This window comes from Myodes glareolus, chromosome 19 (genome assembly GCF_982192425.1).
Source record: "Myodes glareolus chromosome 19, mMyoGla1.1, whole genome shotgun sequence".
Classification (NCBI taxonomy): domain Eukaryota; kingdom Metazoa; phylum Chordata; class Mammalia; order Rodentia; family Cricetidae; genus Myodes; species Myodes glareolus.
The window spans coordinates 63,050,024-63,077,112 of record NC_142044.1 but is presented as its reverse complement, the minus strand read 5'-3'; the positions used below and the strand labels follow the sequence as shown (position 1 = coordinate 63,077,112).

Genomic DNA, 27,089 nt, shown 5'->3' with positions numbered 1-27,089 from the left:
TGAGTGAGAGGAGAGAGAAAGAGCAAGTTTTGAGAGTCAGTTTTTCTTCCTGTGTGCTGACAAGACTTAATATTGTCAACTTAAAATTGGTCTATCAGAATGTAGCCTCATTGCAAATCAATTGGTATCTGTTTAGAGAATGAGCAAACACAGATAAAACTATACGATTGGCCTTGTGGGGGGTTGTATGTTTTCCTGTTTGTATCTCCTGTGAGTATTTAACAGAAACTCCTGCCACAGTTCTGAAATCTGTGACATGTGGCCAGGCTTCTGTCCCTCAGGAAGCTCCTAGGCACATTTTTTTTTTTTTTGAGACAGTGTTTCTCTGTGTAACTTTGGAGCCTGTCCTGGAACTCACTTTGTAGACCAGGCTGGCCTCGAACTCAGAGAGATCCACCTGCCTCTACCTCCCAAGTGCTGGGATTAAAGGTGTGTGCCACCACCACCTGGTGGTGTCTTAACTCCTTAGGTGTCTATTGGCCTCAACACACAGTCTTCACGTCTCCCTGAGCTTCATCCTCACTGCACACTGTGTGTCTACAGAAACCTGCCACATCCTCCTTAGAAGGGCTCCTATGTCATATTAAATCATGTCCAAAATAATTAATGAATACCTCTCCCCCGGTGTTTTGAGATAGGTTCTCATGTTAACCCACACTGACCTCATGTAGCCCAGGCTGGCCTCTAACTCACTTTGTAGCCACAGATGATCTCAAACTTCTAATCCTTCCTATTATCTCCCAAGTGCTGAGATTACAGGAGTGTATCACCACACTTGGTTTTATGTGTTGCTGGGGATGGAACTCAGAGCTTCATGTCAATGCCAGGTAAGCACTCTGCCAAGCTGTATTCCAATCCTAGGGAATTACACGGAATATTTTCAGGTAAAGTGAAATTTTCAGTTTCCCCGTTGGGTAATGGGGACAAAGTAGGTAAAGGTAATTTTTTTCAGTTTATTCCAGGGCTGAAACTGTAGAAAATAAATTCCATAGTAGTTGTCCTGGGCATTGAGAAGGGGAAGCTCTGAAACACAAGGCCCAGCAACCTTTAACAGTATCTTCTGTAGGAAACGGGCACAGAACTGCCATTTGGTATTGATGAACTACTATGTGCATCTCTGGGTTCATCCTGTTTCACATAAGTCTTCTCTTTGACTTTACTCTTTCCAGTCATAGAGAGTATCTGTCTGTCTGCCATCTGCCTGTCTGTCTGTCTATCAGCCGTCCTGCCTGCTTACTGACCTACCTACCTGTCTATCTATCTTAAGGTTTTTATTGCTGTGAAGAGACACCATGACCATGGCAACTCTTATAAAGAAAACATTTAGTTGGGGTGGCTCACTTACAGTTTCAGAGATTCAGTCCATTGTCATCATGGCAGGGAGTATGGTGGCATGCAGGCAGACAAGGTACTGCATCCAGTACCTGGAGAGCTCTACATCTTGCAGGTAACAAGAATTGGCTCAAGGTCGCACTGAAGGAAGCCTGAGCAAGAGACCTCAAAGCCCATCCCTACAGTAACACACTTCCTCAACAAGGTCACACCTCCTAATAACGCCTCTCCTTTTGGGGGCCATTTTCTTTCAAACCATCTCACTGTCTGTCTGTCTAGTTAGTTTTGAGATGGGGCCTTTCTGGATCTTGGTTGTTCTGGATCTCACTCTGTAGACCAGCAGGCTAGTGTCAAACTCAAAAATATCTTTCTGTCTCTGCCTCTCAAGTACTGGGATTAAAGTATTGTGCCCCTATGCCTGGTTAGTAAGCAGTTAATAATCAGTAGCATGTCAGATGTTTCCCATGTTCTATTCATGGCAGAATTGCTGGATCACATGGTGGTGGCACACACCTATAAATCCAGCTCTCAAGAAACAGAGGACAGCCAGGCGGTGGTGGCACATGCCTTTAATCCCAGCAGAGGCAGGTGGATCTCTGTGAGTTCAAGGCCAGCCTGGTCTACAGAGTGAGTTCCAAAACAGCCAGGGCTACACAGAGAAACCCTGTCTTGAAGACCAGAAAAAAATGTTTTTCTCTATTGTTAGGTCCTAAAGCCCCACCAAGGAGGAGGTGGCCCCAAGAGACACTCTCAGCACGGGTGATGCAATAGCAAGAGGAATTCTGCCACGGCAGAGGTCCCTCAGCCTCGAGAGGAGAAGGACTCCGACTTTGTCTATTACAGGCTTTTTTAAAGGGAAAAAATCACAGAATCAGGGAGGGGGTGGTACAGAATCAAAGGGAAAGTCCAGAAATCATTTGTCAACCATTTTGACTAGTTCATTCAAGGGTCAGCTAACTCTAATTGATCAATGCTATGGCGATTACAAGCCGGAACACCTGTAGGTCGTCTCACCCCAGTTCCAGGGCCTGGGTCTATAGGAGAAAGACTGCAATGAGGATGGGAAGTACACACGTGTACTCCAGTGCACACGTGATTGGTTACCCGGGTCCTGGTTCCCAGGGAGGGGGGTGCAGTAGTGCTAGGGTATCCCAAAGTCTTCCACTATATTTTCTTCTAATTGTTTTGTAGCTTTATATATATTCGTTACATTTAAGTTGTTAATCTATCTTGAGTTAAATTTATATAAGGTAAGCATCCAATGGATTCATTTACATGTTTTCCTTATATCATCTTTTTAAAAGTTGCTTTTCCCCCCGGGCTAGAGAGATGACTCAGCAGTTAAGAGCACTGACTGCTCTTCTAGAAGTCCTGGGTTCAATTCTCAGAGACCACATTGTGGCTCACAACCATCTGTAATGAGATCTGGTACCCTCTGTGGATGCAGGTATACACACAGTCAGAACACGATATACATAATAAATAAATCTTTTTTAAAAATTTGCTTTTCCCACCAGGCAGTCTTGGGTTGATCTGACTGTGCATTCTGAACGTTGACCTCTCTGTTTCAGGCTATAATTAGCTTGTCTCACTTGTGGCAGGACTTGATTTGTGTGGCTCTGTAATGTACCTGCTGTCCTGAAGTGACAACCTCCAACAGTCTTCAGGGCTGTTTGATAGTCGAAGTTACTGGAGATTTTTTTTGTGAATTTTATATTTTATATGGGGGGGGAGCACTGTGGTGTGGGCTGTGTGTGTGTGTGTGTAGTATGCATAAGATATGTACTAGTATGCAGTGGCCAGCAGAGAACACAGGTGTCTTCCTCAGTGGCTCTCCCACTTTGAGAAGATTTGGTGAGAACCAAATCTGAAGCTCACTATTTCAGTAAGATGGCTGGTCTGTGGGCTTCCGGGGACCTCCTGTCTCCACACCTTGGTATTGGGTTACAGCCTCACTCAGCTCCTGTGCAGATTTGAATTCAGCATTTCTCTTAGCCACTCAGCCTCCACTGTGCCTTCTCAAAACACCTTATTAAGTCAGACTCTTATTAAGTAGTAAACACCTTATTAAGTAGCTTAGGCTGGCCTTGAACCCACTAGGTAGTCAGGAATGACCTTAAACTCCTAATCCTCCTACCTCTGTTCCCTTCCCCCTCATCTGCTGGAATTATAGGCATGAGTCACCACTGCTGGCTCTCAAATGCTTCCAACATTTTGATTCTTTTAAAATTTCATTCATGCTAAGGTGGTGGCAGCACATGCCTTTAATCCTAGTACCTGTGAGTTCAAGGCCAACCTGGTCTACAAAGAGTGTTCCAGGACAGTCAAGGATGTTACACAGAGAAACCTTGTCTTAAAAAAAAGAAGAGAGAGAGAGAGAGAATAGGGGCTGGAGAGATGGCTCAGAGGTTGAGTCTACTGGCTGCTCTTCCAGAGGTCCTGAGTTCAGTTCCCAGCACCCACATGGTGGCTCACAACCATCTGTAACGAGATCCTATGCTCTCTTCTGGCGAGCAGGCATACATGCAGGTAGAATACTCTATAATAAATAAATAAATCTTTTTTTAAAAAGAGAACAAATAAACAAACAAATAAAATTATATTCATAAATGTTTTACCAACTATAGCCATAAATTAAAATTAATGCGACTATAAATAAATAAAAGGAAATCAATTATTATATCATACCTCTCAATATTTAAGTCCTAGGTTATCTAAATTTAAATTTAAATTTAACTTGAAGTAGAATTCATGGGCTTTCATATATAAGTTAAACTGTATAAAAGTGAAAGCTACAAATAGATCCTGAATCCAATTCAGCTTTATTGCAGCAATGCATTTTTATTTCCCTCTGAGACAGGCTTCTCTGTGTAGCCCTGGCTGTCTGGGAACTAGCTCTTATAGACCAGGCTGGCCTTGAACTCACAAAGATCTGCCTGCCTCTGCCTCCCTAGTGCTGAAATTAAAGGCGCGTGCCACTATCGTCTGACCAACATCAATGCTTTTTTATTGGTACAGTTTAGTTTGCTTTTCCTGTTGCTGTGAGAAAGACCAACAGCAACCTGGGGAGGAAAAGGCATATTTGGCTTTCAGGTTCCAGTCCATTTTCAGGGGAAGCTGAGGCAGGAACCGGGAGGCCAGAATGAGGCAGAGGTCATGGAGGAAAGTGGGCTACTAGCTTGCTTTTTATGACTTGCTCCTTTGCTGCCTTATGTGACACAGCACTACCTTCCCAGACTTCAAAGGCTTGCCTACAGACCAGTCTGATGGGGGCATTTTCCCAACTGATATTTTCTCTTGCCAGATGAATTGGCTGGTTTTATGACAACTTAACACAAACTAGAGTCATTAGAGAGGCAGGAGGGAGCCTCAGTTGAGAAAGTGCCTTTGAGATCGGGCTGTGAGCAAAACAGTCGGCAGCTCCCCTCCATGGTCTCTGCATCAGCTCCTGCCTTAGGCTCCTGCCCTGCTTGAGTTCCTGCCCTCACTGCTTTTGGTGGTGAACTGTTGGATGGAACTGTGAGTGGAATAAACCCTTTCCTCCCCAGGTTACTTTTGGTCATGGTGTTTTATGGCAGCAATGGGAACCCTGACTAAAGCCACCAGATGACCCTACTTGTGCCAAAATTATGATAAATTAATCAGCACAGGTGTTGTGTGTGTGTTTGTGTGTGTGTGTGTGTGTGTGATCAAGGGCTCACATTTCACAGCACTGTGAGGAGGTCAGAGGATGACCCTCAGGAATCCATTCCCTCCTGCCACTTGTAGGATCTGGGGATGGAAGCCCGGATGTCACTTTGGCAGCAAGTACCTTTTCTGATTAAACCATCTCATCTGCCCCCTCAGTACCTTTTAGAAGATGCTAGTAATTCTTCTCTCTGATAATTCTGACAAGTGTGTTCCTACAGTTTTTCATTGTTTGTTTGTTCGAGACAGAGTCTTTTTTAGCCCAGGCTAGTCAAGGATAACCTTGAACTTCTTATCCTTCTGCCCTCATTCCCCACGCGTTGGGATTCCAAACACACCAATTTATTGATAGGGTTCCTGCATAGGCAGGATGTGCAAGGCCTGGGTTCAGGGCCCACTTCCACAAAAAGGAAGTAATTCACAGTTTGCCTTTAGCCGTTTTGCTTTATAGATAATGCAGAGGCAGTCAAGAGTGACACCAAATGCTATTGTAATGAAAGTTCTGTAGTTGGGTCCCAGGACAGCTCAAAACCCAGTGATCTTGCTAGACGATGAACGCTAAAGAACCACTTCTTTTTACGTATTTGGAGAGTTGTTGAGACCGGGTCACATGTAACCCGGGTTTGGCTTCGAACCCCCTATATAGCCTAGGCAGGCTAACTAACAAGACTTTTTAAGAATTTTCAAAAGTCTCCACAGTCTATCACAGTCTCAAACTTGTTTCAAAGAACAAAGTCTCTTCTGAGACTCATAAAATATCTTAACGGTAATCATTTCCTGTAAAATCAAAATCAAAAAGCAGATCACATACTTCTAACATATAATGGCACAGGACATCCATCACTGTTCCAAAAGGAAGGGAAGGGTACATAGTGAGGAAATATTTGACCAAAGACAAGACTGAAAACCAGCCAGGCAAACCCCAGGCTCTGCATCTCCGCGTCTGATGCCAAATGCTCTTCAGCGCCTTTCAGCATTGTTGACTGTAACACACTTCTTTCTCCTAGGTGGGTTCCATCCCTGTCAGCAGCTCTCCTCAGCAGCTAGTCAATGGCCCTGGCATCTCCAACATCTTGGAGTTTCCCAAGAAATCCAGACTTTTCTTTTACAGCTTCACACAATGGCCTCTCTAGGCCTCCATTCAGGGACACTGCTGACAGACTTGGAGTTTCCCAAGAAATCCAGACTTTTCTTTTACAGCTTCACACAATGGCCTCTCTAGGCCTCCATTCAGGGACACTGCTGACAGACACATGCCTGGCCTCAGCAGCTGTCGTTAGCCATGGAGAGAGATTCCATAACCTGTGTTCTTCTGTCCTTAGCTCTAAAGCTAGAACCATGCGGCCAAAGCTGCCAAGTTCTGATGCTTGCTGGGGCTGGAACATGGCCCCTCCCTTGTTTGGTTACATCTTCACCAGTTTTCTGTTCTCCGTGGTTATCTTCACTGCTTAAGCTTGGCTGTCCTGGACCTTGTTCTTTAAACCAGGCTGGGCTTGAACTCCAAGATCTGCTTGCCTCTGTCTCCTGAGTGCTAGGATTAAAGGTGTGTACTACCATGTCTGGACCAAAGCATTTCTTTAATTACTTTTCACAAGTTGGAAGTTTAGCGGGGTAGGATCACGCACTGAGGGTACCACTCCCGTATTCCATTTAATATCAGCTTCTGCTTTAATCCATTTAACTCCTTGAACACAGGATTTAGCGTCACTCTTTTTCCTGGGGCTCCCATTGCTCCTTGATCTGTACATTTTGTATTTTTCCTTGCTCAGCTTGCTTCTTTGCTTCTTATAAATCTTCATAAGAGTGAACACTAATAATTACATAACAGAGTGTATACTAGGCTATCTGATGGTTCCTCTGCTGTCAGGCGGTGGTGGTACATGCCTTCAAGGCCAACCTGGTCTATAAGAGCTAGTTCCAGGAGAGGCTCCAAAGCTAGAGAGAAACCCTGTCAAAAAAAAAAAAAGATTTTTAAATTGTGTGTGAGAAAAAACAACAACAACAACAACAAAAAGAGTTCCTCTACTAGTGGAATTAGTCCAAATCTCTTCCCTTTAGCCTCAGGTAAACTCTTTGGATAAGAGCAAAAACCAACCACATTCTTCACCAAAATTTCTAAGAACAAGCTCTAGGAAATATACTAAAATTCTTCTCTGAATCTCTTGAACTAGACCCCCACAGTTCAAATCACCCGCAGCACCACTGTCTTCCATGCTCCCACTAGTATGGCCCATCAAACCTACTTAAAGTGTTCCACTGCTTTTCTAATTCCAAGTCCCCATCTACATTTCTCTAAACAAAAGTATAACCAGGCCTATCACAGCGATACCTGAGTCCCTGGTACCAACTTCTGTCTTTGTTAGGGTTTCTATTGCTGTGGCGAGACAGGATGACCTCTTATAAAGGAAAACATTTAATTGAGTTCATAGATTTATCCCATTGTCATAATGGCAGGAAGCATGGTGGCACAGGCAGGCATGGTGCTGGAGAGGCCGCTGAGAGCTCTGCCGCTGAATTCACAGGAAGCAGGAAGAGACAGTGACATACTAGGCCTGGCTTGAGCTTCTGAGACCTCAAAGCCCGCTCCCTAGTGATGCCCTTCCTCCAACAAAGCCACACCTACTCTAACAAGGCCACACCTCCTACACTGCCTCTCCCTATGGGCCTATGGGAACCCTTTTATTCAAAGCACCACACAAACTAATGTATTATTCCTCCTTTTTATAGGATATTCTTACACAGCTGATTGAGATAATGAACAAAGTGGAGCTGATAATGATGCGGTACACTATTGACAGCTCATCCCCGGGGAGGAAAGGCTCCCTCACAGAAAACCAGAGAAAGAAGAGAAAGGTTTTCTTAGAGAAGATAGCAGAATATGTTAGGGCGATTGATATGAGAGAAAGGACTCTCATCCAACTGCTGTCCTGGCTGGAAGAATGGAGTAAGTGTCTAATGGGTTCCAAGGGAAGGAAGATGTTAATGATAGAGTAAGAAGTTAAACCAGATGAAGAAGGCAAGACTGGGCCAAATGGGGGAAACAAACCCTGGGCTTTAACCTGGATGATATTCTCTTAACTTGCTGATTTGCAACTAGGGCTTCTGTGGTCTTCCATGTCTCTTGCTGTATAATCACTTAACAGAGAAAAGCCTCAGGACAGACACAAGCACAAGATATCTCTATTCCCCAGTGGACCATGTTGTATAGACCAGAAGCCTATATGGATATAACTGTGTTGTTCCTTCTGTAAGATGGTTTTCTTTCACTCTCTTCAAGATTTCATTCTGTCTGAGGTGGCTGAGGTTGATATTGAGGAATACTACCACTGGGTTGCAGAATTGGAAATGATGCCGGAAACGCTGAAAACAATTGACGGTAATGTCAATACTCTGTGTCAAATCACCACGTCGCTTGTCGAAGAAAAGAAGAGACAAAAGAAAAAATTATGTAAGTGTACTTTGTAATACTTAGAAATGGGGCTTAACTTTTTACAAAAACACTGCTCTGCTGGTGACTGGAGAGATGGCCCAGTGGTTAAGAGCACTAGGTACTCTTCCAGAGGACCTGGGTTCTATTCCCAGTGCCAGAGGGAACAGTCTTCTGTTGGCTTCCTTAGGCACTGCATGTACATGGCACACAAGCATATATTCAGACAAAACCCTCATACACATAAAATAATAATAATCAAAAAATTTAAATATATCTTTATTGAGGTATAATTTGCATTCCATAAGAGGCACCTGTGTCAAGTGCACAATTATTTCCATAAACTCTCAGAGTTGTGGTGTGATCATTGCCTTTTCCTGATTGGTGGTGACACTGGAGGCTGAACTCAGAGCCTCATACTTGCTAGTCTATCACTGGCCACACCCCCAGCCCATGATAATCTGATTTTAAAGCATTTTCATTATCCAAAAAGATCTATGCTCAGGTGGTGGTGGTGCATGCATTTAATCCCAGCACTCAGGAGGCAGATGCAGGCAGATCTCTGTGAGTTTGAGGCCAGTCTGGCCTCCACAACAAGTTCCAGGACAGTCTCCAAAGCTACAGAGAAACCCTGTCTCCAAAAACCATTAAAAAAAAAAATCTGTGCCCATGTGTAGACAGACTTTATTCCCAGCCACAGTCCTCAACAACTATTAATTTATTTTGTCTCAATAAAGTTATTTGAATTATTTTATATAAACAAACAGATCATATGTAGGTTTTTGTATTGTTTTGTTGAGATAAAGTGTTGCTATGCAATCCAGGCTGGCCTGGAGCTCGCCATTCTCCTGTTACAGCCTTCTAAGTGCTGGGATTGTAGATGTGAGCTACCACACCTGGATGCTATGGGCGGACTGTCCTGCCTGCCTCCTTCCAGGCAGACTAATGCTGCTTTAGCCATGTCGTAGGGAACACAGGCAATCTGCTCCTCTATGCTGAGCCTTGGATATGGTTGCCAGATGTGTTCCAATTGGGGGATGTTTGAATGCTTTCCTCATTTGACTTTTCTGAATACTCCTGCTATAAACATACATGTTTCTGTGAGGCACATGTTTGTTTGTGTGCAAGTACAGTACTTGTGGACAAATAGAACACCTGTTTTCTAAGCGGTTTGCTGTTTTGCATTTCTAGCCTTGTTGTACCCTTGGCACTCATTACTCTCTTTTATTAGCGGAGAGGTCGCATTAACAAAGAGGTATTTCCTGCGGGTTTACATTTCACATCCCTAATAAATAATGAGACCAAATTACACGTGCTTTTCAGCCACTCTGATTTGGTGAAAATATCTATTAAATACTTGTTCTTTCGCATCTTTCATTTTACTTCCTACCTCCTTGGTTTTTGTTTTTATTTTTTGAGACAGAGTCTCCTATGTTCTGGGCTGGTCATGAACTTCCTAAGTAGCTAAGGGTGACTTTGAACTCTTAATCTTTACTACCTCCTGAGTCCTAGGACAGCAAATGTACGCCACCACATCTAGTTCATCTTTTCTTTTTCTATAAACTTTGCATTGTTATATCTTTATATGTACCAATGTTTTGCATACATGTGTGTCTGTGCACCACATGCATGCTTGATGCCCAAGGAGGCCAGAAGAGAGCATTAGAACCCTCCAGAACTGGAGTTACAGATGAGCTCCGTGTGGGTGCTGGGAATTGAAATTGGTATCTCTACAAGAGCAGACAGTGTTCTTAACTACCGAGCCCTCTCTCCAGCCCCTTTTATTTTTTAACTGTACTTTAAATTGTCTTTAAAATTGTCCTCAGACTATTCCCAGCAGGATTCCCATACACTATTGTTCCGTACTGTCTGGAGAGTGACCTCTGATAGCTGTGCTTTCTGCTTCTAATGAGTGAGCTTCTTAGACAAGCAGCAAGCAAAAGGGAAGAAATAGTAGGAGCAGGCAGCTAGAAGCGCCACAGACAGCAAAACGTCACATCAGTTTACAACATCCAGCAGAGAATGAGTGCCTGATTGAAGAGCAAACCAAACCCAGGTGTGGAGGCCAAACCTTTAATCCCAGACTACCCTGGTCTACATAGAAAGCTCTGATTTCATCTCCCTCCCACCCACAAAGAAAGGGAAAGCAAACCATGGAAATATCATCCATTTAGGGCTTGCAACATCACCAGCAATCTACCAAGGAAGCTGAGTTTCCCTTCGTGGGCTCTCTCCACATCTGAGTTTCCAGGTCGCCTTTCCACTGCAGGCCTTTTTCATACCATGGGATGGATAAACATTGCCGTCTGTTAGAAACGGTTCATCTTTGGCTTTCTCGGGGGCAGGATGTGCTTACCCTTGGAGTGTTTTGCTGTTGTTGGTTCTCCCGATGACTGAAGCCAGTCATCCAGCCTGCTCAGGACAGGGCATTTGGAAGGAGCTAAGGGAGGGCCTCACAGCCCCCAAGTCTGCTCTCAAGTCTTAACCAGCGCCTGACCACTCAGCAATATACCTAATAGCTTTCCATCTTAAGACGTTCAAAGCAGGGACGTTACTACTACATTAATAAGTCTTATTATCAGCACTCGGAGGCACAGACAGGTGAATCTCTGTGAATTCAAGGCCAGCCTGGTCTACAGAGGGAGTCAGGACAGGCTCCATTATGCGCAAGTTTCCCAAATGAATTCATGGACCTGGATTTCCGATGCAAATTACATGAAGGTTTTTTATATTCAAACTCAAGTTTGGACCAACACCTTTCCAGCACCCCAGCATGGTGGGTGCAGAAAGTGTGGCAGGGAGCCCTGGGAGGGTAGAACTTTTAAAGGGGAAATGCCAAATTCAGGGGAGTTCATGTCCTGTTGTCTTGGGATTGGGTAAGAAGGGTACAGGATAAGGTAGTTTCTGAAATCACTGGTAAGGTTTTGGGCCCAAAAACCTAACAAAGAGCCATTAATAACTGACAAGGTGTCTTCAAGGGCAGGATGCCTCCTAGGAACATCTGGACCTCTTTAAATTTTATGGCCTGCTCCCTGTCTTTTTAATTGGCCATTTTTAGAGTATCTGTTCAAATTTCTGCTGTGGCAGCGCATTTCTGGAGCTGAGATTGCCCACCCCCAACTCATTGTATGGCTTAAGATGAAGCCCTCCTTTAAAATGGAGTTTGCAAAATCAGATCCTCCTAGCTCCAAAGCTACAGAGAAACCCTGTCTCAAAAAACAAATAAACAAACAAACAACAAAAAAAAACAAACCAGAATCTTATTACTTAGTATCTTTTGGATATGTTTCTTTTAAAAAGTCTTTGTTGTTGTTGTTATTTTGAGATAGCATCTCAGCATGTCTCACAATGTAGCTCACAACGGAATTTGCTATGTAGCTTTAGCTGTCTTGAACTCATGATCCTCCTACTACGGATTTCCAAATGCTAGAATTATAAACCTGTGACACCACATCTGGCTATATAGAGAAGTTCTTTATCAGATAAGGGATTTGTGAATATTTGCTCCCAAGCTGAGGTTTTTCATCTTCATATTGGTATGCCTTCGTATTAGTATATCTTCATACTGATATATATTTAATATTGGTATGTTCCAATTGACTTAGCAGGTCTCCTTTTGGCAATCATGGTTTTAGGACTGCACTAGGAACTTGTATTAAGTCAGGCACAATGGTGTCTTTAGTTCCAACCGTGCAGGAGCCAGAGACAGGTGGATCTCTGCGAGTTTGAGGCCAGCCTGGTCTACATAAGGAGTTCCAGGGCAATATAGGCTATGTAGTTTCCAGCAAGGAAGTGCCTGCTACAGTACCAAACAATAACCTGAGCCAGTTCCCCAGAACCTTCCTGGTGGACAGGGAGGACTGATTTCCCACAGCTTGTCCTCTGACCTCCATAAGTACAAAATGGCACAACTTTCTCTCTCTCTCGTTCTCTCTCTTTCTCTCTCTCACACACACACACACAGACACATGAATAAATAAATGTTTAAAATTGTAATTAGAGTCCAGTATCCCATTTTCAGTAGTGAGTAGAACACTCCGCAGAAAATCAGTAAATACACAGATTTGTAAACTGTAAACCAGTTCCACCGAGTGTAAGCATGTATAACATAAAACATATAACAGTATAATCATGTACCTTTTATGCACACCTGAGCCATTCTCCAGAGTCAGCCATACGCTAGAAAACATAGCCTCAGTAAATTTCTTATGATTAAAATGATATGAATGGCCCTCAAATTTGGTGAGATGCACACACCCTGTCTATCATCTATCTGTCGATTTATCTAATGGATTCTATATAGTCTCTTACTGATTATTCTTCTCAAAAGATCCTCCTGCCTACGCTGGGATAATAGGCATGCACCACCACAGACTGGATTGAGTCATCTATTTCCCATGAACTCGTTAAGTTTTTGTTTCACATATTTAAGGCTCATTTGTTAGATACATGTATGTTGGCACTTTTAATAACTTCCTGATAGACTGTTTTTCAGTATAAAATGTCTTTTATGGTCTCTAGAATCATGCTAATTTTTAATTTGGAGGAGGTTTCATTATCTTACCTAGGCTGTCCTTAAATTTGTGATCCTCTTGCCCAGCCTCCTGCATAGCTAAGGGTCAATTTTGTTGCATCATGGCACGGTGTGTGGCTTGCTGTGGAGACCATGGGGACAATTTGGGAGGATTAGTTCCACCATGTGGGTCTCAGGGGTCAAACTCAGGTTGTTAGGCTCAGTGGTAAGTGCTGTTACCAACTGACCCATGTCACACGACCCCTAACAGACCTTTAATTTGTTTTTCAATTTTATGTGTATGGGCGTTTTGCCTGTAAGTATATCTATGTACTATTTGCATGTCTGATGTCATGGAACTGGAGTTATAGGTGGTTGTGAGCTGCAATGTGAGTGCTGGGAATTGAACTAGATCCTTTGGAAGAACAACCAGCCAGTGCTCTTACCACTGAGTCATCTCTCCAGCCCCCTCACATTAAAAAAATTATACTTATTTATCTATGGGGCTCCTGTATGGAGGTCAGAGTGTAAGTTGAGGGGGTCAGTTCTCTCCTTCCATGGTGTGAATCCCAGGGATTATACTCCTTTCTCAGGCTTAGCAGCAAGTGCCTCCACTTGCTGAGCCATCTTGTCTACCCCCGCCCCACAACTCCCTGCCATTTTAAAATCATTCACTTCACTTCAGACCTATTTAGGCCTTTGAACCTAAGGTATGCCATTTACAGCAGAATACTTTTTTTTCTTTTAAACAGATCTAAAAGTCTCTGTCTTTGTTTGTTTGTTTTTTGAGACAGGGTTTCTCTGTGTAGCTTTGGAGTCTGTCCTGGAACTCACTCTGTAGATCAGGCTGGCCTTGAACTCAGAGATCTGCTTACCTCAGCTTCCTGAATGCTGGGATTAAAGGCACGTGCCACTATTGCCTGGCTCCTTCCTTTCTTCTTGAGGCAATTTCTTACATAATCTAGGCTGGCCTCAGATTTGCTTAGTTGTTGAGGAAGATCTTAAATTCCTCATCTTCCTGCTTCTACCTCCCAAGTGCTGCGACTTTAGGCAAGTGTCACACACTGTGCTCCAAGCTTTGACTTTTAAATAACCACAATGTGGATTTAGAGTAGTACTGAATTCAATGCCAGCAAAATACAGACTATTACCAGGAATGGTGCCACATGCCTGTAATCTCAGCACGTGGAAGGCATTAGTTTGAGTCTGAGGTCCACTTGGATGTGTTTACACAGAAAAGCACTTTCTGTGATATCATTGGCATGTGCAGCACATATCTGGAATCTCAACAGTACAGTTTTCCTCAAAGATGAAGCTTTGTCTGTTTGTGTATGTGCATGCGAGTGTAGTGCCCATGCCCACTACAACAGAGGCAACAGATCCTGGGAGCTGCCTGATGTGGACAATGGGAACGAAATTCAGACTCTGTGAAAACTTATCTTTTAGCTGCTGATCTCTCTCTCCAGCTCCCAAAATTACAGGTTTTGTGGGTTGGTTGTTTGTTAATTTTTTTTGAGACCAGGTCTAAGTAGCTCTGGCTGTCTTGGAACTTAATATGTAGACCAGTTGGCCTTAAATTTGCAGAGATTCTCCTGCCTCTGTCTCCTGAGTGCTGGGATAAAAGGCATGTGCCACCATATCTGGCCTAACAATACAGTTTTATAATTATTTCTTTATCTTGCTGGCTATTAGATATTTGTGGGACTCAAACTCATACAGCAAAATTCAAACATCAATATCTAAATATCTAATATCAAAATCTAAATATCAAGAGGCTTCTGAGTCACATGGGCAAAGTCTTACTGCCTTTTACTCTTTAAATGTATTTATTTATTTTTACATGTACGAGTGTTGCCTGCATTATACGTTTGTGCACTGTGTGCATGCAGTACCTGTGGAAGCCAGAAGAGGACACCAGATCCCCTTTAACTTTATAGAAAGTTAAAAGCTGTCATGTAGGCTCAGGGAATCAAATTCTGGATCCTCTGGAAGATCAGCCAGCGCTCTTAACCACTGGGCCATCTCTACAGGCCACCCAACTTCTGCCTGTCCTGGAACTGACTCTGTAGACAATGCTGGCCTCAAATTTCTAGATGCACCTGCCTCTGCCCCCGCAAGAGCTGGGATTAAAGGAGTACACCGCTACATTCCAGCCAAGGCTCATCAGCATTCACCTTTACTTTTTGTTTTGTTTTGTTTGTTTTTGTTTGTTTTTTAGGACAGGGTTTCTCTGTAGCTTTGGAGCCTGTCCTGGAACTCACTCTGTAGACCAGGCTGGCCTCGAACTCTCAGAGATTCGCCTGCTTCTTCCTTCTGAGTGCTGGGATTAAAGACGTGCACCACCACTGCCCGGCATTACTTTTACTTTTAAATGGACTTTATTTTTTTAGAGCAGTTTTAGGTTTTAAGGGAGAAAAAACCCAACAGAGTTCTGTACACTTCTCCATAGTTTCCCTTACATCAAAGGGCAGGCAGATGGTTCTGTGGTTTATCTTACATCAGTGGGCATGCAGATGGTTCTGTGGTTGAGAGCACTGCCTGATCTTCCAGAGGAACCCAGTTCAATTCCCAGCACCCACATGGTCACAACTGTGTATAACTCCAGTTCCAAGGGATCCTGATATCCTTTTATGTTCTCTGTGGGCTCACATACATGTGTTTGTGCATGCACACGTGTGCACGCGTGCGCGCACACACACACACACACACATGATAATTTGTACTGGCTAGTTTTATGTCAACTTGACACAAACTAGAGTCATCTGAGAGGAGGGAAGGAGCCTCAGTTGAGAAAATGCCTTCGTGAGATTCAGGCACAAGACCAGGCAGAGCTTTGTGAGCTTGAGGCCAACCTGGTCTACAGAGTGAGTTCTAAGGCTACATAGAAAGGGTGTCTTAAACACACACACACACACACACACACACACACATACACACACACATCAAAAAGATCCAGATGTAAAGGCATTGTCTTGATTGGTAATTGATGGGGGAGGGCTCAGGCCATGCAGATGGTGGCAACCCTAAGGCTGGCAGTCCTGGGTTCTTTAAGAAAGCAGGCTGAGCAAACCATGAGAAGCAAGCCAGTAAGCAGCACCCCTCCATGGGCTCTGCATCAGCTCTGCTCCCAGGTTCCTGCCCTGTGTGAGTTCCTGTCCTGACTTCCTGCAGTGACGGACTATGACCTGGAAGTGGAAGCCAGCCCGACCTTTTTCTCTCCAGCTAGCTTTTGGTCACGGTGTTCTGCCACAGCAATAGAAACCCTAACTAAGACACCCTTTGATTGTATCTCTCAGATTAGTATGTGTCCTAGTTATTTTTAAGAAGCCAGAGTTGAAGCCAGGTGTTGTTGCTCACACTTGTAATTCAGTATTCGAGAGGTAAAGTCAAGAGGATCCAGAGGCAGCCTTAACTACACAGTAAGTTCAACCCTATCTCAAAGAACCAAAAAGAAAAAGGAAAGGAGAAAGAAACCAACATTGGCACATTATTGTTAGCTAAACTGCTTAAAATATTCAGACCTCCTGGTCCTCACCTACCTACTATCCCTTCCTGTTTTGGATATGAGCACCGAATTACCTTCGACTGTCATATCTGCTTAGCTCCCTCTTAGCTGCCAGAGTTTCTCAGACTTTTCCTTGTGTTCAACGTCCTTAGAAATCTTGAGAAACAATCAGATAACATTATAAGATGCCACTCAGTGAAATTTGCCCTGAGATGGCTGGGTTGGGATAAAGAGCACACAGTGAAGCTCCATTTCATTCAATCCTACTGCATCTCAGTCATAAGAGTACTTGCCACTCAAACACGAGGTCCTGAGTGTACGTCCCCAACATCCACATACAAATTTAAAGTGCAGCCAAGGCCATCTGTAGTCCCAGAGCTGGTGGGTCCTTGGACCGTGCTGGCCAGACAGGGCAACTGATTTGATGAGGTTTGGATTCAGGAGAGACTCTGTTTCAAAAACTAAAGTATAGCTGGGCATGGTGGCACACAAGGGCATTGGTGGTGCACACCTTTAACCCAAGCACTCTGGAGTTAGAAGCAGGCAGATCTCTGTGAGTTCGAGGCCAACTAGGTCTACATTCTTAGTTTTAGACCATTCAGGAGACCTTATTTAAAAATAAATTATTACTCCTCCTGCTTTCTTTTGGGGGAAGCAATCTTTGAAGGAAAGTCTATATATGCAGCCTATAGGCAAGGCCAGTGCAGCTGCTGCTCTTGTAGGGTGGAGCATCTACACACACACTGTGCTTGTAGGGTGGAGCATCTACATGTTACTTACATTCTTGTGCACTGGAGGCTTGTCTCTCTCCCTCAAGTATTGTCACTGGCTTAAGTGAGATCATGGCTATCTCACCTTTGGCTAATGACTATAAAATTGAACACATTAAACCTTTCTGATGAGTGTTTGTCCTGTCTGTACTCAGGACCCGAGGTTAAGCTCCTTAGGCACAACAGAAAAGAAGAAATGATGCTGTATTGTTTCGTTTTTCTCCCAGTGATTCGCGGCACTCTCTGGAAAGCTTGGAAGGACCGCGTTGTAAAGCGACCTGCCACAGCCCATGCTTTAAGACCGGATCAGATGATCTCTGACCAATTTGCGTTAAACACTAAAGTTTCAGAAATTCAAGACATGCTACAGGAACTCATCAGCACAGGCATGTTCAGCAAACTGGAAAACAATGCCATCAAATACATCTCAGCAACAATGCTGAATCTCTCCAAAGCCTTGAGTACAGTCAATAAGGAGCTGAAGCTCCTAAACTTTCAAGTTACCGGCAAGGTTGTGGGTGAAGAAGAAGAAGAAGAGGAAGAAGAAGAAGAAGCACAAAAGGAAATCCCACGGAAGGCCTTCCAAGAGCTCTGTGAAGAAAACGAAATGCTTCATCTGAAACTTAAACAGAGTGAGGAAAAGAGCGAGCAGCTTATCCGAATCAAAAATTTTCTAGGACGTCAAATACTATTCCCATCTGCATCCTGGAGAACGTTAGCTGCGAAGATACCCACAGGCAAAGATTTGAAGCAGGGGGAGATTGACAGTCTTCTAAACAAAGAGCTTGAAAATATTATAGATGAGTCCCAGAAGAAGGGGATCAGAGTCCCCGCAATAAAGTGGGACTCAACTACGGCATACGTAGCCCAAGGCGAAGCGGCTGCAGACGTAGCTAAACTGCAAGCTGAAGATCAGGTTGATCACGGCCAGAGAAAGCTGTACCTCCCAGCCTCAGCCCCACAATCAGTCGAAACCTTGGCTGCAAATCTAGAGGAGGAAAAGGTAATCTTGGAGATCAAGACTAGTGAATTCTCCGATCTACAAGCACTGGACGAGAAATCCTTTTTAGAAGGCAAACTGAAGGGCCAAGGACTCCAGAGTGGAACAGGTGGCATGTGGGAACGGCTCAAGAAGGTCAGATCACAATACTCACTTGGAAAATTCCCAGTGTCATCAGAGGATAAAATAGAACCCACTGTTAGGCCAAAGGAAAAAGAAGCCAAGACTGAAGTAGAACTGCCCAAGATAATCCAGCCGGAGCCCCCAGAGCTGTACAAAACAGAAACCAAAGGGAAAAAGCCCGTGCCAGGGAAGACTGAAGACATGCCAGGTTCCACAAAACTACGAGGTAAATTACATCCCAGGACCCCTAAACAGACGGCAACGAGTCCCAAAGGCCGGAGTAATCTAGAATCCTTCCAGAGAGCCATATTGGCTTTCCTAAGAGAGAGAATGAATAACGTAGGCAAGGCTTTTGATCAAAAGAGTATACAGAATGAGGAGGACGCGTTAGAAAGAGCAGAAGTTGAAAAATTAAACACCATAAAGTCAAAAATGGAGGAATACATCCAAAAAGTGACTGAAACTGTGACTAAAGCCTTGAGGACATACAAAGATGCAAGGAAGAAACAATTTAGAGAGATAGTCATGAAACAAAAGTTAGCCCTCACTACACCACAGCTGCTTCCTAAGCAGACATTCATGAGTAGCAAGGCTGAAATCATCAACTTTGTCTTAAGTGAGATGACAGACCCAGTGATTAGGAAGCTAGTTCAAACACTCTTGGATGAGCTAGAGGGGGAACGGGATGGCACGACAGTGGAGCAAAGACTTCAAGGGCCAGAGGCGAGCCAGCTTCAGGAGACCGACAAGGAGAAGCTGAAGGCTGGGAGAGACGCAGAAGACGGCCAGTGGGTGAAAGGGAGCAAGTGGAAAGAACTCTTGAAGACCGAGTCCCCGGCTAAAGAGCTGTCAAAGATATTCACCCAGAGTGCAGTGGTGCTAACACCCAGGTGGATGAAAGTCCTGAAACCCGTGACAAGTCAAATGCAGTTATCACACGCGGATCCTGACGCGATGGAGCACCCCGAGGAGAGGCAGCCCCCATCTTCCAGGACCCTCCTTGGCTTTGCACAGCCCCACCCAATGCCTGTCCCCAAGTTGGCCCAGATATCTTCGGTTTCAATGCCACAGGCTCCGAGTGGTCCTCCTAGTCATGAACACGTGAAAAAAGCACAGAGCGCTCCTCTCATAGTGGAACAGGAACAAGAATTAGAGTCTCAGCTGACAGTTCCTGGCATCCTCGAGCAGACATCCACTCCAAGGGAGTCTCCAGCATCACAAAAACCAGAGCAAATGCAAATCCCCCAAACAACTGCTGAACAAGTACAGATATCTGGGGTCACAACTACCCAAAGAGCAGTTCTACCCCTCCAGCAGATCCAAGCAAAAGACATTACTCTCACCTCTCAGGAGGTCCTGGCCCAAGGAATCTCTCTCACTCCTGAGCAGGCCCAGGCTCTGGGCATCACTCTTACCCCTGAGCAAGGCAAGGCCCAGAGGATTAGCCTGACCCTTCAACAGGCCCAGACCCTAGGGATCACCCTCACTCCTGAGCAGACCAAGGCCCAGAAGATCAGCCTGACCCCTCAACAGGCCCAGACCCTAGGGATCACCCTCACCTCTTGGCAGGCCCAGGACCTGGGGCTCACTCTCACTCCTGAGCAGACAAAGGCACAGAGGGTCAGTCTGACCCCTCAACAGGCCCAGGTCCTGGGGGTCTCTCTCACCCCCCAGCAGGTCCAAGCACAAAGGATTAATCTCAGCCCTGAACAGGCCCAGGCCCTGGGGATAGCCCTCACCCCCGAGCTGACCCAAGCGCAGGGACACATGGTCGTCTCTCAGCTGGTACAAGCACACCAGATCACCATCACCCTAGAGGAGGCCCAAGCCCTGGGGCTTACTCTCACTCCTCAGCAGGTCAAGGCCCAGGGGATCAGTCTGACCCCTCAGCAAGGCCAGGCTCTAGGGATGACTCTCACCCCTGAGCAGGTCAATACTCAGAAGGTCAATCTGACCACTGAGCAGGCCAAGGCCCTGGGGATAACACTCACCCCTGAGCAGGTCAAGACTCAGAGGGTCAGTTTGACCACTGAGCAGGCCCAGGCCCTGGGGATAACACTCACCCCTGAGCAAGCCCAGGTCCTGGGGATTGTTCCTACTCTCCAACAGACTGAAGCCTTGGGAGTCACTTTTACCCCTGAGCCAGGCAAGGAACAAAGGGTCAGCCTGACTCCTGAGCAGGACCAGGTTCTGAGAATTACTCCCACTCCCAAACAAAGTCCACCACCAGAGATTAGCCTCAGTCCCAAGGATGCCCAGGTCCTGGGGATCACACTTACCCCTCAACAGGCCCAGATAAAGAAGATCTGTCTTACCCCTCAGCAGGCCCAAGCTATGGGCATCATTCTTACACCTGAGCAAGCCAACACACTGACGATCAGTCTGACCCCTCAGCAGGCCCAGGACCTGGGAATTACTCTCACTCTTGAGCAGGCCAGGGCCCAGAGGATCAGTCTGACCCCTGAGCAGGCCCAGGCCCTAGGGATAACTCTTTCTCCTGAGCAGGCCCAGGCCCTGGGGATAGCTGAAGCCTTGGGAGTCACTTTTACCCCTGAGCCAGGCAAGGAGCAAAGGGTCAGCCTGACTCCTGAGCAGGACCAGGCTCTGAGAATTACTCCCACTCCCAAACAAAGTCCACCACCAGAGATTAGCTTCAGTCCCGAGGAAGCCCAGGTCCTGGGGATCACACTTACCCCTCAACAGGCCCAGATAAAGAAGATCTGTCTTACCCCTCAGCAGGCCCAAGCTATGGGCATCATTCTTACACCTGAGCAAGCCAACACACTGACGATCAGTCTGACCCCTCAGCAGGCCCAGGACCTGGGAATTACTCTCACTCTTGAGCAGGCCAGGGCCCAGAGGATCAGTCTGACCCCTGAGCAGGCCCAGGCCCTAGGGATAACTCTTTCTCCTGAGCAGGCCCAGGCCCTGGGGAGAGCTGAAGCCTTGGGAGTCACTTTTACCCCTGAGCCAGGCAAGGAGCAAAGGGTCAGCCTGACCCCTGAGCAGGTCCAGTCTCTAGGAATTACTCCCGCTACCAAACAAGGTCTACCACAGGAGATTAGCCTCAGTCCCGAGGAAGCCCAGGTCCTGGGGATCACACTTACCCCTCAACAGGCCCAGATAAAGAAGATCTATCTTACCCCTCAGCAGGCCCAAGCTATGGGCATCATTCTTACACCTGAGCAAGCCAACACACTGACGATCAGTCTGACCCCTCAGCAGGTCCAGGACCTAGGAATTACTCTCACTCTTGAGCAGGCCAGGGCCCAGAGGATCAGTCTGACCCCTGAGCAGGCTCAGGCCCTAGGGATAACTCTTTCTCCTGAGCAGGCCCAGGCCCTGGGGATAGCTGAAGCCTTGGGAGTCACTTTTACCCCTGAGCCAGGCAAGGAGCAAAGGGTCAGCCTGACCCCTGAGCAGGTCCAGTCTCTAGGAATTACTCCTGCTACCAAACAAGGTCTACCACAGGAGATTAGCCTAAGTCCCGAGGAAGCCCAGGTCCTGGGGATCACACTTACCCCTCAACAGGCCCAGATAAAGAAGATCTATCTTACCCCTCAGCAGGCCCAAGCTATGGGCATCATTCTTACACCTGAGCAAGCCAACACACTGACGATCAGTCTGACCCCTCAGCAGGTCCAGGACCTAGGAATTACTCTCACTCTTGAGCAGGCCAGGGCCCAGAGGATCAGTCTGACCCCTGAGCAGGCTCAGGCCCTAGGGATAACTCTTTCTCCTGAGCAGGCCCAGGCCCTGGGGATAGCTGAAGCCTTGGGAGTCACTTTTACCCCTGAGCCAGGCAAGGAGCAAAGGGTCAGCCTGACCCCTGAGCAGGTCCAGTCTCTAGGAATTACTCCCGCTACCAAACAAGGTCTACCACAGGAGATTAGCCTCAGTCCCGAGGAAGCCCAGGTCCTGGGGATCACACTTACCCCTCAACAGGCCCAGATAAAGAAGATCTATCTTACCCCTCAGCAGGCCCAAGCTATGGGCATCATTCTTACACCTGAGCAAGCCAACACACTGACGATCAGTCTGACCCCTCAGCAGGTCCAGGACCTAGGAATTACTCTCACTCTTGAGCAGGCCAGGGCCCAGAGGATCAGTCTGACCCCTGAGCAGGCTCAGGCCCTAGGGATAACTCTTTCTCCTGAGCAGGCCCAGGCCCTGGGGATAGCTGAAGCCTTGGGAGTCACTTTTACCCCTGAGCCAGGCAAGAAGCAAAGGGTCAGCCTGACCCCTGAGCAGGTCCAGTCTCTAGGAATTACTCCCGCTACCAAACAAGGTCTACCACAGGAGATTAGCCTCAGTCCCGAGGAAGCCCAGGTCCTGGGGATCACACTTACTCCTCAACAGGCCCAGATAAAGAAGATCTATCTTACCCCTCAGCAGGCCCAAGCTATGGGCATCATTCTTACACCTGAGCAAGCCAACACACTGACGATCAGTCTGACCCCTCAGCAGGTTCAGGCTCTGGGGATAACTCTCTCCCCTGAGCAGGCCAGGGCCCAGAGGATCAGTCTGACCCCTGAGCAGGCCCAGGCTCTGGGGATAACTCTCTCCCCTGAGCAGGCCCAGGCCCTAGGGATAACACTCTCCCCTGAGCAGGCCCAGGCCCTGGGGATTGCTCCTATCCTCCAACAGGCTGAAGCCTTGCAAGTTACTCTGACCCCTGAACAGGTCCAGGCCCTGGAGATTTGTTCCACCCCTGAGCAGACTCACACCTTGGGGATCTCTCTCAGTCCACAGCAGGCCCGGGACCTGGGAATCACTCTAACCCCTAGGCAAGCCAAGGTACAGAAGATATGTCTGACCCCTGAGCAGGCCCAGGCCCTGGGAATCACTTTCACCCCTGATCAGGCCAGAGAACGGAGAAACAGTCTGACCCCTGAGCAGGCCCGGGCCCTGGGGTTCACTCTCTCCCCTGTGCAGACCAGGGCCCAGAGAATCAGTCTGACCCCTGAGCAGGCTGAAGCCCTTGGGATCACCCTCTCTCCTGAGCAGGCTGAAGCCCTGGGGATCAGTTTCACTCTTTCAAGGTTACAGAAACGGGGCACTCTTCCTCCGAAGAAATTCCGGGGTTTGGATGCTCCGTTAACTCATGAACAGGCAGCAACATTGAGGGGCCGTCCTACTACAGAGCAGATTCAATCCCTAAAAATTCCTATTATCCCAGAGTCCATCTGGACACCAAGACCAGCTATGGCTTCTAAACAGACCCAGACAATTGAAATCCCACTAAGCACTCAGTGGCCCCAGCTATCTGGAGTTCCACTTCCAAAGAGGCAGGACAGGGCATTGGGAACCATCCTCACACCAGGGCAGACCCAGGCATTTGAGCAAGTACAGGCATTGCAACCTCCCCGTACACCCTGGCAGACCCCGTTGCTGGGCCGACTCGGTCCAGGAGAGAGACAAACACTAATATTCACTATCACACTTGACAGAGCCCAGGATTTGGGTGTCATTTTTACTGGGGAGCAAACTCGGGCAGCGGCTGTCACCCTCACCTCTGAGCAGGTGGCGGCATTAGAAGACGCGCTCACTGAAGAACTGGCCTGGAAATGGGGGGGGTTAATCATGCCAGAAAAGGTTCAAGGGGCAGCAAACATCACTAGTCCTGAGCAATTACAAGCACCAGGAGTCGCTGAGTATCGGCCAGCACTTCGTATTCCTCTTACCTCGGAAAAGCCTGCGACATGGGTTCCTTCTCCCGACAGACCACTTCAACAACTGAAGGACTTTCCTCTATCTACTCCGTTGCAGAAATTCAGGCAAACCCCACTTCCTCCTAGGATAGGCCTAGGAGTGAACATTCTTCCTGACTCCGAGAAGCTTGAAAAACCACACATCTCTCCTACCTACAGACAGATTCTAACAGACAGAGGGCAAGTCACCCCCACACAGCTCCTAACACCAGAAGTCCCTCCTACCCGAAGGCAGCTCCCCAAACCTGAGACTCCTTCCACTCCAGGACTGCCCCTCGCTCCTTGGCATTTATTCAAAACTGGGGGCACTCAGCCACCTCTAATACCAGAAACTCCCTTCCTCTCCAGAAGTTTGACACCATCTCCCACAGCTAGAGTCCTCTCCACCTCTGGAGAGTTGCCAGGACTCTCTGTTCCTGGAGGCTCTGATATCTCCAAGGACCTCCTGATATCCAGACTCTCCCCCTACCAGCCTTCAGCCATCCATGAACAAGTTCCCTACACGAAAGGACTGATCATTGCGGAGCAAGAAGAGTCCCTTCCAAGAATAACTCCAGTCCCACTGCGTCTATCCACAGCAGAGGAGTTCTCAATCCCTGGAGGGCCTCAGAGAATTTCTCCCTCTTCAGTCCCTCAGAAAAGGTCAGGTGCTGTTTCCCCTCCAAAACCTGAACTGGCCAGAGCTCACCCCAGTGCCTCTCTGGCACCTTTCCCTACAGAAAAGATCCGAATAGCAAAGGTGCCTGACATTTCAGAAGAAACTGGGGTACTCCAAGATTCTTTCGACGTGAAACCACTTGGAATGTTTCCGCCTTATGTCACAAGTTCTGGGATACCAGGATCGAAGCTCCCACACATTGGTGAGAAAGTCCCTTCTGGTCTAGAGAAGCCTACTGCATCTCTTAGCACTCAACTCTCCCAAACATCACAGACCTTACCTTCTGCAAGGGACCAGAGACCACGGCTCCCCGCTATAGACAAGCCCTGGATACTAACCCCAGCTTCTGATGCCAGGAAAGCCAAGACCATGGGATCCCCTCTCACTGCCCAGCTCCCTGAAGACAGATACTTTGTTGATGTGGAGGCTCAAAGGAAGAACCTGGTTATATTAAATGAGGCTGCACAAACTTCTGGATTCCCTTCAGAGTACCACACAATTGCCAGGAATCTCATAATTGAACTGCTTCATATGAATACAGTTAGACTGGGGTATCTGTGCCGCAAGTATGTTGCCTATAGGCTGATCCAGCTGGCCAGGTAGGTACAATTAGTATACATAACCATTTTTTTTCTGGTATAATCCTGATGTTGAGCAACTTTCTTCACTGCCTAGAATTTTCGTTCTTTTTTTTTTTTTTTTTTTTTCAAAACAGAGTTTCTCTGTAGCTTTGGAGCCTATCCTGGAATTAGCTCTTGTAGACCAGGCTAGCCTCAAACTCAGAGTCTCTGCCTCCAAGTGCTGGAATTAAAGGCACATGCCACCACTGCCCAGCTTCTAATTTTTTGTTTTTATTTTACATGTATGAGCATTTTGTTTGCATGCATATCTGCAGCATGCATAGGCCTGTGCTCAAAGAGGATGTTGGATTTCCTAAAGACAGAGTTATAGTCGGTTGTGAGCTATGATGTGTGTGCTAGGGATCAAACTCGGGTCCTCTGGAAGAGCAGCAACTGCTCTTAACCACTGAACCATTCCTCTAGGCCCATATCATATGCTGTGATCATTAAGGGTCTGCAGGATGAAGGTTTAAGACAATAAAAGGAAGTCAGCAGTGGTGGTATATCCTTGCAATTCTACTGCTTGGAAGCTGGAGGCAGGAGGAGTGTGTACGTTTAGCATTCAGGGCTTAGGGTGTGTGCGCGCGCGTGCGTGCGTGCGTGTGTGTGTGTGTGTGTGTGTGTGTGTGTGTGTGTTGCACAGGGAAGCTAGAGGAGACTGGAGGATTCCAGATGTTCTCTGTCCCCCTACACCTGTTCTGCATTTCTTCTGGAACCTTCCCATGCGGCTGGCAGGGACAACCTATTTCCCTACCAATACTCCACCAATACTGGGGTTACAGGCATGTCCAGCATGCCTGATCTACCTATTTATTCTGCTTTGGTTTTGAGATAAGGCTCCCCCTGAAGCCCACACTGACCTGAAATTCACTGTGTAGCCCAGAATGGCCTCCAACTCTTAGCCACCCGATGAGTGCAGGACAGACATGGGCCATCAGACGCAGCTCTGCATCACATCTGAAGTGGGAAATCAACACCTTGTGTTACCATAGCAACTTTATTGTTGGCCCTGAATTTTTTTTAATATCAGAAAAGGCTGGGCATGGTAGTCTACACTTGCAGTTACTGTAATGACTTTGGGCGAGAGGGACCTTGGCAGGGGAGAGCCAGAAGGCAAAGCTTAAGTGGAGAGTTTTATTGAGATAACGGGGATGGGGAGGGAAGAGAGAAAGAGAAAGAGAACCTGATCTACATTGTGAGTTCCAGGCAAGCCAGGAGAACTTGTCTCACAACCAAACAGAAGTCTTTCTCAGTTTGTTTTCCTTACATATTTGGCTCATACCTCTCTACTATGAGATCTGGGTCTCTTTTTTTTCCTTCCTAGTTACTTGGTCACCACTTGTAAAATAATACACCTTTCCTCCCCCCGCTGAGGGAATTTAAATGTACATCAACTATAAATTCTTTGAGGGTTTTTTTGTTTGTTTGTTTTTGCCGAGACAGGGTCTCCTGTAGTCCAGAACAACATATGCTCACTAATCTGTGCTGGCCTCAAACATAACAGTCCTACCTTGGTGTCATGAGTGCCGGATAACAGCTACCATGCCCAGCTAGCCCTCTCACCTCCCAATATCTAAAAAAATACTTTTAGTAGTTTCTGCAATCAATACCAGATAGATAAACCCTTAAATATTTAATGTTACCCTGGTACGAACGGGAAAAATTTAAACCTAACATTTCTAGACCAATACCACCCAGGTTTTAAAATTGTTTCTGTTTTGTTTTGTTTTGTTAAGATGACAG

At 46.5% G+C, this 27,089-nt stretch overlaps 1 protein-coding gene and 1 long non-coding RNA gene across 2 annotated transcripts in view; one reads left to right on the top strand and one right to left on the bottom strand.

Moving 5' to 3' along the window:
• The window catches only part of Fam186a (family with sequence similarity 186 member A), a 66,742-nt gene that overhangs the window by 18,400 nt on the left and 21,253 nt on the right, over positions 1-27,089 (top strand). The window contains exons 2-4 of the mRNA XM_087899284.1: positions 7,747-7,963; positions 8,297-8,467; positions 17,462-25,325. Coding sequence (XP_087755410.1) covers positions 7,747-7,963; positions 8,297-8,467; positions 17,462-25,325 — 8,252 coding nt within the window. The remainder of the gene's footprint in view (positions 1-7,746; positions 7,964-8,296; positions 8,468-17,461; positions 25,326-27,089) is intronic.
• LOC148119022 (uncharacterized) lies at positions 5,346-24,285 on the bottom strand. Its single transcript, XR_015735703.1, has 2 exons — positions 24,042-24,285; positions 5,346-6,967 (listed from the first exon to the last, which is right to left on the bottom strand). It is a non-coding gene; the product is annotated as an uncharacterized LOC148119022 (long non-coding RNA).